At 42.1% G+C, this 14,466-nt stretch overlaps 1 protein-coding gene across 1 annotated transcript in view; it reads right to left on the bottom strand.

The window, feature by feature from the left end:
• Positions 1–14,466, bottom strand: part of LOC140313372 (serine/threonine-protein kinase 32C-like) — a 79,149-nt gene that overhangs the window by 11,278 nt on the left and 53,405 nt on the right. Inside the window, exons 4-8 of the mRNA XM_072391450.1 lie at positions 8,315–8,488; positions 2,884–2,921; positions 2,005–2,094; positions 1,611–1,714; positions 1,361–1,477 (exon numbers count right to left, since the gene is read on the bottom strand). Of these exons, the coding sequence (XP_072247551.1) occupies positions 1,361–1,477; positions 1,611–1,714; positions 2,005–2,094; positions 2,884–2,921; positions 8,315–8,488 (523 nt within the window). The remainder of the gene's footprint in view (positions 1–1,360; positions 1,478–1,610; positions 1,715–2,004; positions 2,095–2,883; positions 2,922–8,314; positions 8,489–14,466) is intronic.

Here is a 14,466-nt window from a genome sequence, read left to right as displayed (position 1 = left end):
TCATAGAACTGTTAGTAACAGTGAATTGACTTTGTGAGGAGCCATGCTGATGGAGAGCCGAGGACCTCTACGGCCAGGAATATACATTCATGTAAGCAACTTGCTCCATCGTTGGCGTAATTGTTCAGAAACTGGCCTGTATGCTACACCTGTTACCGTAGGACTCCACTCGGGAGCACACCAGATGACTCAGACCAGACAAAAACAGAAAGAAAAAACACCCAATCGGAACCACCAACATTCCATTTCTCCAACATTTTCCTCCAGAAATGGACGTTTTCGATTGATACGTCAGAAAGATACAGTTAACTGCGGACTTCCTCTACATGCTTATCTTCAAAACTTCCCGTAATTTTTACTGCTGCCGACCCCGTGACCCTGCAGCTGGTTAAATTTGGCCCTACACTGCTCCTACCTACATATTGCAGCTTGGGAACACTTCCTCAACGTTTCAGAGCAGAGAATACAGCTCATTCATTCAGAACTTTCAGCTAGAAAAATAAAAAATCTATCTGATATAGTTACACTTTTTTAATCATTCAAAGCTAGCTGGATGGTTGAACAGTTTTCTGTCATGTGACAAACTCAGGGTGCAGATTTGTAAGAGCTTTACGTGGACTTTACCCCTTTGGAAAGCAACATGTATCCTGGGGGAAATTTTAAGAAATGTATGCCTGAGTCCTTGCTAAATGATAACCATCAGATTCATTATCATAGGTTAAACTTGAACTCCAAATCATGCAGGTTGGAGTTAGCTTGTGACTCTTAACTGGCTATGGTTGTGTAGACAGGCCACATGTCTGGGAGGTGCTCGTCTCTTGCCAAATGGTAAATGGACTTGTACTTGTATAGCGCTTCTCTAGTCTAGCTGACCACTCAAAGCGCTTCACTACATGCCGCATTCACCCCACTCACACACATTCATACAGCACTTAAGATACTTAACTACGTGCTTTTTTCTAATCATTCATACACTGGGAGGCAACATGGGGTTCAGTGTCTTGCCCAAGGACGCTTCGACATTCAGCCTCGGAGGCCAGAGTCGAACCACCGACCTTCCGATTGGTGGGTGACTGCTCTTCCTCCTGAGCTACAGCCACAAATGTAAGCTGAAAGGCTCACATACAAGATTAAGTGGCTGTAGCTAATGGGTAGTGTATGTAGATAGTGAAAAAGTTGACAGATATGGGTTACACAGAAAAGTGTCATTGAAAAAGAAAAAAGAAAAACTCCAGTCCCTCAAGAAAATTCTCTGCTGAACATTCAGGGATATCTTGAACAGTCTCTGTATGCATAGCCTCATCAATGACCAATACCTTAATAAGAAATAATCATGGTTATTTCATCAGGTCCAGCTCACCTTCCTCAAAAGGGAAACCAGATCCTTGGGCCAGGCTGGGCTGTACTGGACACTGACTGTACTGAAGAGCTGGATCAGAGATTCCACTGAGTTGCTGGCATGGATGTCATAGGGCCTCTGGTATTGTGAGAATGTTACATAAAGTTGGAAAACAGGAGGTTGAGAAGGAGAAATGGGAGATGTGGGTAAAAAGAAGCACATTCATATTTGATTTCAAAAACATAAAACTCAAATGGCAGCGATGCTTTACCCATCCACGCAGCACTTCGAAGGCTGTCACCCCTAATGACCACCAGTCCACCTCAAAGGCGTAGCCCGTACCTCCACTTACGAAGGACTGGAAGATCTCTGGGGCTGAAAGCACAGCAGACAGACACTCAGGTCAGGAGCAGAGAAAGCAAGTGTTCCTTTGAAAAATGTCAGCCAAAACTACCCCCCCACCCAACTCAGTCACGACAACCCAAGATGCACGCCTCAGATTTGAACAAATATAGCCAAATCTGACCTTATTAGCATTAGAATGTAATTCAGTCACATGTGAGCGTTTAAGATTACAAACCACATTCAAATGTAGATTCTTACTTATGTTCAACATGCGGTTCTTTTCTGCAACAACTCAACTCCAAATGCAAATGTAAAGTTACCCATGTAGGGCTTGGTTCCAGCGAGCGCTGTGGCTCTCTCTCCGTCCTTTATTATCGTCGCTATGTTGAAGTCGGTCAGGTGAGCGTGACCTAAGGAAATCCAAAGACAAGGATCTATTCACAATTTTGAAGCGACCGTCTCTTCGGTCACACAAAGCGGAAAAGTTTCAGCATGTAAACAGAAAATGAAATAAATGTGACATTTCAAAGAACTGCATCGATGTGGCCTCATTATTTTGTGCGTCAGTCAGATGCCTTTAACTCCTCTGACCTGGTTAACGTTGCGACTCATTAGTAGGCTACGCATTTGCTATGCAAGTACAATGAACTCTTACTGCTGTCTGCATGCTGTACATCTGAAATAATTAGAGAATTATGCAAGTCCCACTTTTCCTTAATTACAGGACATAGATGGGATATAGAGAGCCAAAGACCACATCTTCCTTGGACAAGATACTGAAGCCCACGTTGTGAATGTGTGTGACAGTAAAAACACCCAGCCTGTAACACTGTATAGACTAAGACGTGTTGTATGATTGTGTGTATGAATGGGTGAATGTGGCTTGTAGAGTAAAAGCGCTTTGAGTGGTCAGCTGGACTACAAAAGCGTTATATAATTACAGTCCATTTATCGTTTATATGGAAGTAGTTTTGGAAAAGGTTTTACCCAGTGAACATGATACATTGACAGCAGAGGTCTGCATCATTTGATCAGAATTTAGTCGAAGCAGTCAACCCCGTCTATGTGAAACTGTGATATTTGTGTTCTATCAACGAAAGCCGAAGACTATTTTTCTACCCACTCAAGCAGAATAAAAACTGTGATGTTTTGACCTACACTTGCTGAGCACTCGCACACAAAGCAACGTATATGCTTACCTTGTTCATCCAGCAGGATATTGTCTGGCTTGACATCTCTGAAAGATGCAAAAAGACATGTAAATAACTTGAATATATTGTACGTGATGCCATTTTCAAACAACTCTCCAGAAAACAAGCCAAGAAACCATCCAGAAACCATGCTAAGTGAAGCACTGCAGAGGAAGAAAGAACATGTGAAACAGTGATGTCAATATGATTCTCTCTTGAATGTCGTGTTTTTGGCAGCAGCTATTTTCTGTCTCTTCAGCTCGAGCATTGGTGGACACTTAAACCTTCTAAACATTCTGATTTATTTGTTCTTTTTGATGCCTGTTCAACATTTCTAAATTTCAACTTCTACCAGACGTGAGGTAATTCATCTTCACTGAAACATCAGACAGAGTAGGTAGATGAAAATACAGTTTTTTCATTTCAGTGTCAGTAGAAGGGTTTTAGTCAAAAACGTTTTAGAAGGGTATAGTCAAATAATTGACCAAGTGTCTAATTTGCCACTCCACTTACTCACAACCATGTTTTGTAAGTTGTCGTAGTTTGTGGTCAAGTGGGAAAGCCTGGGATTAGACATCCAGCTTGTGTAGATATGAAAGCCTGCAGGAGGTGTTTGTAGGCTGATGCATGTGTGAATTACATGTTGGTGCAACATGTTGCCTGTGTGTCAGTACGATTCTCTCGCCCCGCACATTTCAAACGTTGGCAGAGGGAATGAGAAGACAGCCATCGTCGATCCCCAAGAGGCTCCCGCAGGTTTGCCTGCATGTGCTCATTACACTGGGAACCAATGCGATGGACACATCCAGACACACAGACTCGCCTGCACACGCACATCTTGACTTTTCCCAGCCCTTCCAGGACTCCACAGGCAATTACCAGAGCACACACAAGGCTTATTTAATTATGCTGCACATCACGCTGGAGTGGAGAACACATGCGGCCTGCAGAGAGCATCCACACACCCTGTAGCGCACGTGTGTGCTGTGTCTATTGAACTCTATGCTGATGCTAATACTGTCTGCCAAAACTCCTGAAGATGAGAGGAGCTGGTGTGTGTGTGTGTGTGTGTGTGTGTGTGTATAAAGGGGGACTGATCCTGCCTTATAAAGGGAGTTGCACACACATTCACAGGGGGAATCCTGGCTCGAGAGCCAGATACGGCACCATGTCACTTTGTTTGCATTTGTGTATCATTTAATTAATTTTTTAGCAAGTGCAGACATATCGTTCAAACACGAAACCGTGCGTGAACTGAATTCTTATTTTGCACAGGCGCACAGCTGACATGTGAGCTCATCTAACAAATCATGTAGAGCACAAGAAGCAACCTGTGGAGAAGACAAATGAAGAGAAAAGGGACACTCAAATTCTACTTCCTCTCCTCTCGTAGGACTAATTTGCCTCTTTGGGCCTGGTGACAGCTAACTGTTGCTAAGAGACCGGGGACCTGTCTGCCTTCAGTTGGTGCAACAAAATAATTGTATAGTATTCTACTGTCAAAAAACTTACAGGGTGGAACAAAATAGCTTCTAAGTGTAACATTTCACTAACATGGTAGATCAACACCACTATCAACGGTCTCATCCACTCACTCTCAGTGTGAGGTTGCTGGCAGATATAGTGGTGAGTGCACTGCATACAGCATGATATATTCCTGCCCGAGTGCCTAAAAATAGCCACAGATGTGCATCAGCGAGGCTGCATTCAATCCCGTGTTAAGGAACCAGCCCGTGAGCTGCGACGTGAAGTGGAGACTGATCCCAGACTTTACAAAAATGAGCATTTTATTTCAACAGCTGTATATCGAGAGTTCAAATCTAGGGGATAAAGAATAAGGAAAAGTGAGCTATAAGCCAGCATTTAACCAAACGCAAGCATTCCGAGGCCTGCCATTCCTCCAAAAAATAAAAAATAAGCAGTCAACGTGATAATTGAGTAATAATCCCTCTCTTGTCATTTATAATGGTGCACATAAGAATTGTCGTCACCCCACCCCACAAAAGATCAGTTAGACTCTTCTTACCCCACAGTCCCAAATTTATCCGAGTGCTGACACTCCCTCTTCTCCCTGATCTAGCACACATGAAATGTTCACAGAAAAGGACACGTTTAAGATGCTGAAAAGAACGAAACTCTGTGTATTCCTTATGGCCACACTGTTGTCAAAAAAAATGAGTGTGCCAACTTTTGACCACAAACTTTAAACAGAAACGCTCACAAACAGCAAAGAAGGCAGAAGCCCCGAGAGGACTGCAGCTCAAAGTCAGAAAGCAGCTAATCGGTCTGCTGAAGAGATTAGTGATCATTAGTGATAAATGCTTCAGCAATAAAAAGACAGTTTAGATTTATTTAAAGTGTCTATCTTTAAAGAAACTGCTCAACTTAATGGCTTTCACGTTAAAAGGACTACTTCACCCTGACCTTGAGTATCCCTTATAAATAAAACAGAAGCTTTTTCTTTTCAGGATGCAAATTGTTTGTTTAAAAAAAAGAAGAAGAATTTAAACAGTGATGCGGTTCGGTAAAAAATTACATATAAATGAGGTTGGTTTAAGTCTCTTTTAAAAATGTTTACCAGTGCTACTTGTGGAAGAAAGCGAGTCTGGAGCCCAGTAGGCATGGCTGTGCAGATTAAGAAAAATGTTAAATTCAAGCGGATACATCGGTATCTAGTAGTCGCCTGGTGAATAGCGAATGGCTTTCCCCACAGAAATCACAAAGAGAGGAGCCTGTGTCAGACAGAAGCTGGAAACGAATTGTAACAAGCAGACAACCTTAGCTGATAAAAGGCAAAACGCAGAATCTCTTATTTCACACTGGCTGCCCAAAAATCCAACAAAATCGCTGAATTGGATGGCTTTAATGTGTGGAAGTGTGTGAGCTCTCTTTAGGGACAGCAGTCAGTCTTTCGAGGTTTGGCCGTTCCTTGTTTCTTGTTTAATCCAATCCCATTAATAAAGCGGCCTCTTTTGTGGGTACCTGGTTATACTTCAAAATAAACAGGCAACATTGGAAACACACACAAGTAATGACAGGGTCCTCCCCAATATATGCTAAAACATTCTCTGCTTTTTTCCATCCCTTTCTTCTTGGATTAAGCTGAGAAACCATTGTGCAGTTGTTTCATTTGAATCCCTGGTCACTATCGTGTAAGACTACTGTACACAAGTCTTGGGCCACCTGTCATTTCTTGATATTTTCCAGGCTTCCTTCTTATCTTCTAAAGTGGTCTATGAATCATTCAAGTTTGAATAAAGGCACCTAATAACGCTCATGTTCAGGCACTTTGCTGCCAGCAGCCTTCTGCAACAACACAGAATTTCATACAATTTCTTAAGTTACACCTGCAAAAAAAAAAACGAAGATAACACAGCAACACCAACAAGGTGATTCCCAAAGAGCTTTCAGCTGAAAACTTGGCATTTCTCAGCATGGTGTGCAGTGTGTCCTTAAATAAATGAAGGAAGCTGAAGAAGAGGAGGACTGTCTGTCATGAAGCCTTTCTTAAAGAAAGGAAACGGGGAAAAAAGCCCGGACTTCAACATCATCGAAGCAGTGTGGGATCATCTTGACAGAAAATGGAACAAAAGGCAGCCAACATCCAAAAAGAGCTTTGGGGTGTCCTTCAAGAAGCCTGGAGAACTATTCCTGAAGATTACTTAAAGAAATGACAAGAAAAGCTTGTTGAGGAGAGTTCAGGCTCTGCTGAACTGACTTTCAAGTTTGCTATGATTTTACAAACTGTTTGTACTTGCATGTCAATTGATGCCTGCACATGGTTCAGTAAATTGTAGCATTCATTTCCTTTAAATAGCTAAAGAAATGAGGGGTTCACACGACACTGTACAGTTCTGTTTCTAACACGTTAAAGAAGATTAAACCAAACTTTTACTCTAAGCCCCGAAATGTACTAAAATGTATGATTAGCATTTTTTATGGTTTGCCTTTTTTCATCCCCAAAAGTGAGGCAGAGCTCCACAGTGTGACTAAAACACATTTATGTCCACACAATATTTGTGTAATGTTTTTACACACTCTCACACACATACACACACACACACACACTTGTTTGAAGAAAAAAAAATGTAGCTCAGATAAGGTTTTGAACATTGTTCAAACTATTTTTCAGCCATCTGTGGTAGTAAATCCTCAATCTGTGGGGATCTAACTCTTTTATTTAGTGGACTGCACTCTCTCATACACACACACACACACGCGCACGCTTACTGTGGTGTATTGCTGTGCTCAGCATATCTGGGCAGATAGCTGCAGATAGTGAGGCTGCGCTGATTGAAGGTGATCTGTGGCACCATTTAGAAAAAGACGCCTGTTTTATCTTTAGATATGTAAAGTAAATCCAAGAGCAGGTCTGAGCATACATGCCAAGGCTGGATGGGAAAAAAAAAAAATTCCTGATTCCAAATCCGGATAGGCATAAAAAAAAATAAAAAAAAGAATCATTTCTAAGTTGACCCCAGGTAAAAGTTTTATGCAAATCTGCCCAGAAGGCTTTGAGTGATTAACTGGCAAAGAAACAGGAATAATTCACTAAAGCTAAAGGAGAAATTATGTTAATATGTCTTAATTGCACTTTTTATAAGTGATAGGACTTTTAATAAATGGAATGAGAGGACAATGCTCATTCTTCATCAAGCTATGGGAACGAGTCTTTAAAGACATTTAAATTGGTGCAAAATTTAGCAAACAGTCAAAATAAAACATGACTAAGCTTCTCTAAAGAACTGTAGGGCAGTATGTAACCATCTGACAGATTAATGCAAAGTAAGGTGACATATCGTGATCCTGAACTGTGAGATCAGTATGGGTGCAGGTGAGATAAGTCAAGAGGACATGACGGAGGTGGGTGTATAAAGAATATCTACACCGAAACAAAGAAGTCATGTTTGTGGCCTAAATAATTGTATGTGTTGCTAATCTAAAATGGCACTGTGGCTTTGTGGTTCTGACTAACTGCTTACACCAATAAAACCAGAGGCTTTTTTTTTTTTCATTGTGCTTACACAAAATTATGTAATGGGTTTGCAACAGTGCAGTTGGCATATTTTCACAGTACTGTCAGTAAATAAGGAAGATGTAAATGCTTGAACTGGTGCATTTGGGAGTTTGTGTTTTCACTGTTTCATCAAGTCTAAAACCTGAAAACCTGCCAAGGGTCTGATGGATTCCACTGTGTGGCAAGTTTTCATATAAATAAAAACATAATTATCTCAGAATCACCTTGTAAATTCATGCCGAATTTTGAGTTTTACTGATTAAAATCAAGGCGGCTTTAAACACTATTTTACATACTAACAATCGATCAAATTGCTGCAGTGTGTGAGACCGTGGTTGTTCATAAAGAAACAAATTCTGATAAACCCAGGATAAACAAAACTGTGGGGCAGCAATAGCAACATAAAAACAAAGACTGTTGTACCTGTGGATGATGTGCTGGTTCTGCAGGTAGTCCAGCGCCAGTGTCATCTCACAGAGGTAGAGTTTGACAGCGTCCTCGCTGAACTGGACGTTCTGCTGCAGGTGGTAGCGCAGGTCTCCTCCCAGTAGGAGGTCAACCACCATGAACATGTCCTCCTCGTCCTGGAATGAGTACCTGGGAGCAGCGGCACCACACAGCACTCAGTGACAGGGTCTCAGGGAGGAGAAAACGCATGCTGACAGACGGAAGCAAACACTGAGCACATTAAAGCAAACGTATACCATACGTGGCCTTGAATACTTTTGCATGCATTACACACAGTACATTCCATATGCAAAGCTCATGACATGCATGTTTAAGGCAAGCCACACATGGACAGAAATTGTTGCATAGAACCATAAAAAAAATAATAAACAAAAAGTCCTATTCACGCTCTTGATCACATTGTAAAAAGCTTGTATTTTAGCTCCAGTAATGACTGTCTAACCCTAACTGAGTCATTCTGTCATTTTATCGACGCTGTTATGATATACTTGTTGGTTACGTGGTATCTTGTTTTCACATCCTGGGGCCACTTCAACAAATAATACTTTGCCTGCAGGGATCCGAACCAGTTGTCCGTGGTAGAACTGTAGATGAGGGAAACGTAAGTATTGGACAGTGAAATCAAACTGGCTCTCTTGTCAGTTTGGAGGAGGCAGTGCGAGCATGTTTGACTGTGTGTGCTAATGTTAGATCTCAGGCTATTGACTGTATTGTTGTCTCATATGGTTATACTGTGGCTCCAGGGTTACGGAGTACTACAAATACCAAAAGAGACAGACCAGACAAAAGAGAGAAGTGGAATGAATCATTCTACAATCAACAAAGTCGAAAAAAAAAAAGGCTGTTGTATTGTCTCTATGGGGCATTTTGACCATTGTGTGTCACATTAATTTAATTAAGACTTAAGGACATTGTGGCAGCTTGTAAAAAAAGGGCATAATACGTCTCCTTTAAATATCCCAGAGTTCGCCCACTGGATTGAAGTCATACAACAAACTTGGCCAGGTCAATCCTTTACTTATTTAAAGGCTCTCTGAGGAATCTGGCGCTGTGTTGAGGATGGCTGTGATACTGGGCTTCACCTCCTTAGCCAACCCCATGATCTTGTCAGTCAGCATTTTTGGCATATTCGCAGGCCTTTTTGGAGATGTCTATAAGGGAAATTTCTACAGCTCCATATCATCACACTCCCACCTCCATGCTTCACAGTCAGAGCTATGCATTCATAGTGGTGGTCTGGGCCAGACTCACTCCAAACATGCTGGACCTCATCTATACTGAGGTCATTTATGTTTTTGTTTTTTTTATCCTGGCAAAGAATGAGCTCCCAATATTTAACAGGCATATTTTTCCCATCCTGTTGAGAAATATTTTTTGTTTCAAAGGTTTAGCAAGTTTTTTTTTTTCTTCCTCTCAAAGGCACCCACAAAGGATATCTTGCACCGTCTGAGCTGTCAAATAATCTTTGCTGTCCGCTGATATCTCTGGATCTAACTCTGAAGATAGACTTTGTAAGTATTACGCCACTCCTGGTTTCATTTCAGAAGGACGCAGCTGCCGCTCTAATTAGTGGGACAATGGCTCGTCCCATAGCTCCCGATTACGGTGTTTCCGGTGATTTTTTGTTTGCCATCAATCCTTCTGTATGGTTTTCCACCTTTGTGATAATTCACAATCAGATTGAGTGGAGCCATGTCTCACAGATACAGAAATCCTGTTAGACGCTGCCCAAAGTTCCAATGCTGAAAAATGTCAGGTTTCCGCAGGTCATTTTCAAACCATGTTCACTCAAGAAGTTTAACAGGATTGTTTGTAAGAAAAAAAAAGGCATTTTGATGCAATTTTTATTTGACATTGAAGCGATACTTATTTTTTAAACTGTGGGTTGGATATTGTGGGAATGAGTCTGCGTTTCCCAGCCGGCTCTTAACATGACCAACATCGATCTTTACTATGATAAACATGTGAGGTACTTGGGGAAACACAAAAGGAGAAAAGTGTTTGCTGAATCCGAGCTTAACGAAAGCTCATCTTTACTTGATGCGCCTCATTTGAAGGACGCTCGGGTCCACTTGTGGGGATTTGGAACGCTCAACAATTTCTGCCCCACACATTGAACAAAATATTATGAGAATGATGAGTGAATAAATTATTTTAGTACAACAGATCCTAAAGAGTCAACAAAGTTAAACAGACCAATAACTTAAAAGCCCCCCTCCCCGGGAGGGAAAACAATCGGAGCCTTTGGTGATATTTATTACCAAATTTGGCCTACTGATTGCGACTGTGACAGTTATCGATTTTCTATTAAAGCTCTTATACTGTGTGTCTATTTATAGCAGCAGGTTTCCTCTGCATCTTCAAGTGAAGCCCTGAATTCCCTCAAGGACATTCTGATTGCTTATATTCAGGTGTAATTTCCTGCATCTCTACGTGAAAAGGGTTCTGAGTTTGCAGCAGAGATAAAAATCATTCCATCTTTGGGTCTGAGGAAGCAAAGAAAGAAAACATTTGCAGTCCTCTAGGTGATTTCTCTGCTTCGAAAATAATGTATAGTACGGGTTTGAAAGGCACACTTTGTACACAATGGACTAAAATAACACTGACCTTTTCCAGGATGTAATATGAAGAGCTTTACCACCTAACTGGAAAAAATCCTGCTGTTTCTTCATTCAATACTCCCACATTTACTACTCCCTGCTGGTGCTGTCACAGGCACTCAATAGGAAATGACTGTAAAACCACCTACATCAGCCACGGTAAACCAACCTGGCCTGACCCTTTAAAGATCCGCTTCATTATTAAAACACAGAGCAGCCCCAGCAGATGGCCAGCCACAGGATGTTGTTTGCCTTTGGCAGGGATTCCTCACCGCCACCTTTTTATCACCTCGTTGTCACAGTCTGATTCCCGGTATCCAGTTGACAGATGAGCTTCCTCTGAGGCGGCCCTTGCTATCTCTGAGCCCCGCACAATGATCTTCCCAGTCCACCGGTGAAATATCTGGGCTCCTCAGAGAGTCTGCAGCAGCTTTCTGCGGTTGTCACTTCTTTCCTTGCCCTCGCCGAGGTGATGGGGAGATGTCAGATAAGGGCCAACAACTGGAACATGTGAAAGCTCCAGCACTGACGAGCCGTGACACCTTCCGAGGCTTTCACAAAGCATGGCAGAGGGAACACAAACAATGTCTTCGCAGTTTGTGGCAACTCTTTGCTCCAAATCAGCACAATGTGAATTTCCACAAATTTGACAGAGCTGACAATTTAAGCAAAAGACTTCATCGGGATGAAAGGAATACAAATGAAGGAACTGTGGCAAGAGAAAGGAGACACATTAGTTGAAGGGCACTTGTTTGAGAAGAGAGTTCGAAGAGATTTTAATGGCATATACTCTGCTCTTGTATCTGTTGAAGCAGGTTAAAAGGCACCATGTGAAATGAGAAAAATAGGTTTAAGCATCACTTAAGTCCTCCATTTTGCTCTAAATGTAATTACGTCTTTCACTTCTCGGTGTGCAAAACCAACAACACAATGAAGGGAGGACTGTGTGTGAACTTACTGCCATTTGTTAGGCTACGTACAAACACTGTATGGAAGAATAAACATCCGTCTTCTCCCTGATAACTTTATCCAGTATCTTTCTGAAACATCCTGAGACTGATAAAAAGGAATAGCACTGCTTGAACTTCATAGTAAAAAATGAAAAAGTCCAGGCTCTAAAATGTCCAGTAAATAAAAAAAGGAAACTAAAACATAACTCTGTAACAGACATTTCTCAAGCTGTTTCAATGCAAAAATAACTGAATGAACCATCCATCCATCCATCTTCTAGACAGTCTTAAATCAGTTTCGGGTCACGAGCCCATCGCAGGCACTGACTGAACCTCACAACACACCAGAATGTCCAAGAAAATAAAACCTTTTTGACATAAAATCTGATAGGGAAGAACGAAATAAAAGTAATCAACACGGACGCAATGCAATAAACTGCGTAACAGATTGCTGTCGTTATGTTTGACATCGCCAAGTTGTGTGTACATTGAGGTTGGAAAAAGCCTTGATAATAATAATGCAGAACCACTCCTTTGTAAACTTTGATTTTATAAGAGAGCTTCACACTCTTTTTTCAGTTTGTAGATCTTTTCATCCTGAGATGCTGAAATGGGTCAATATGTTTAATCGCTATTCTTATTTAAGGTGTGCCCTGTACTTGCAGTGATGGGAGATTATAGAGTGGTTCTTTACAATGAGCAAACAGGAGCATGAATGAACGAATGCCTTGCAGTTATTTGGGGACAGGGCAGAGCCGTTACTGTCCAAAACCACGTGGAGGTCACGTGGAAACGCCAGGATGGGACAAAGCTGGGACAGTCACAGCAGTGAAGAGAGGCGGGTTAGCTGGCTGGGAGGAGCACATGGAACTGGTTGAAATAATGAGGCCACAATGACAAATGAGCCCTGGGAGGCAGGGAGCAGAGAGGGAAATAGGTGGACAGCAGAAGAGGAGAAACAGTTTTGAGGAAAAAGCGAGAGAAAAAACATGAGCTTGTGATTCTGTTGGCTCGAGCTGTCTGCAGAGTTTCACTGGCCTACATAAAGTTGATGACTGGCTACGTGACTCAATCACAAGACACTTCTATGCTCCTGTGAGGATTCGTCCAACAATTGTGTGACTGAGTGTTACCTCCAAGCAGTTGCCCTAAGACAACACCTCCACTGGCCTGCTTTCACAAAGTGCACTTTGAATGTCCTACAAAAAGTCCCCCTTCAAAAGTAGCTGTAGCACAGTTTTTCAGAAATACCAGAACATAACCTGTAGGAAGGGTACCACAGGGGACTGTCCTGCAGTCGGTCCTGTTCACTCTGCGCAGTGCCAAAGACTTCCAGTACAGAGCTTCTCTGATTAGAGACGGGAAGATGTCAGGAGCATAGAGAACCATAGGATGCCTATGTGGAGTAATCTATTATGAAACATCTACTTCTGCCAAGAAGGACAAGAACTGAGGCTGATACTATATATATTTTAAGTAAGTTCGAAATGTCGAGCACAAGTGCTTTTGGTGTCAACCCGAAGGACATTACAACACCAACACTGAGCACAAGAAGCAGATGGACTCTACTTTCTGACGGAGAGCAGATCTTTCATGGCGTGGAGCAAGATACTGGAGATCCTCTCCCAGTCTGCGCAAGTTCCATCTGCAATGTCGTGACCTACATCCGAGCCAGAGATGTCAACAGGGTCAATACACTCAAGCTGAAACCATTGTTGGTGTGAACAAGGTGACACTGGAGTCAGTGAGTGACATGAGGTCATTAAACAAACTGCTGTCCTTCATCGACAATCTGCAACCCACTCCAAGGCGCACAAAAAAGGCACCTGAGCTCATATTCCATCAGATCCTCTGTTTTTTTGCACTACCGTCTGCACTAACTGTTTCAACTATCCATCTATTTATCTATCCATCTCCCCGACCCCTACCCTATTACAGGGCTTGTTAAAACTGCTGACTGATTTGTTCCACATTCTCCCAAGGCCTTGTTCCATCTAGGCCTGAAATCAATATTCCTAATGGAGGCTGAAAAGGATAGGGCAAATCCATCCTCAACACTGCTCCCGCTCGCTTTCTGACTCATGAAGGGACTGGCATTGTGTAGAAGGCGCTGCACTCTGGCTCCAGTTTACTCACCCCTTTTACCCCTACTGCCTTAACAATACTTTAAGGGGAGCCCAGGAGACTGGTGAAGCTCACACCCTTTGATAGCATTTGCTGCAACACTGTGGCACTGCCTGTTCAGTCTTGATTCAGTGGTGTGTCTCTGGACCTTTAGGGGCAACAGGTGATGCAGTTTTAAAGTGATATTGTGATTTTGTCTTGAGTTAAAGTCTAGCTTTTATAATTAAGTACTGTACTAGCCCTGCTGCTGTTATTTCTCCTCTTACGCTTGAGAAGAGATGACCTTTGCACTTTACGGTTTCCGACATCATCAGGGAAATAAGAGATCTGTGTTTTCTCATGCATTGCAAATACTTACAAGAATTTGTGTGGATTTGGTGGGTGCAGCGGATGAGGGTTAAATTTACTACCTCTGAAGTAATCCAGTCGGAGT

The sequence above is a fragment of the Leuresthes tenuis genome, unplaced genomic scaffold (assembly GCF_036924035.1).
Source record: "Leuresthes tenuis unplaced genomic scaffold, fLeuTen1.0.hap1 SCAF_8, whole genome shotgun sequence".
Lineage (NCBI taxonomy): Eukaryota > Metazoa > Chordata > Actinopteri > Atheriniformes > Atherinopsidae > Leuresthes > Leuresthes tenuis.
Note: the sequence above shows the minus strand (reverse complement) of the source record. Positions and strands in the feature narration are given on the sequence as shown.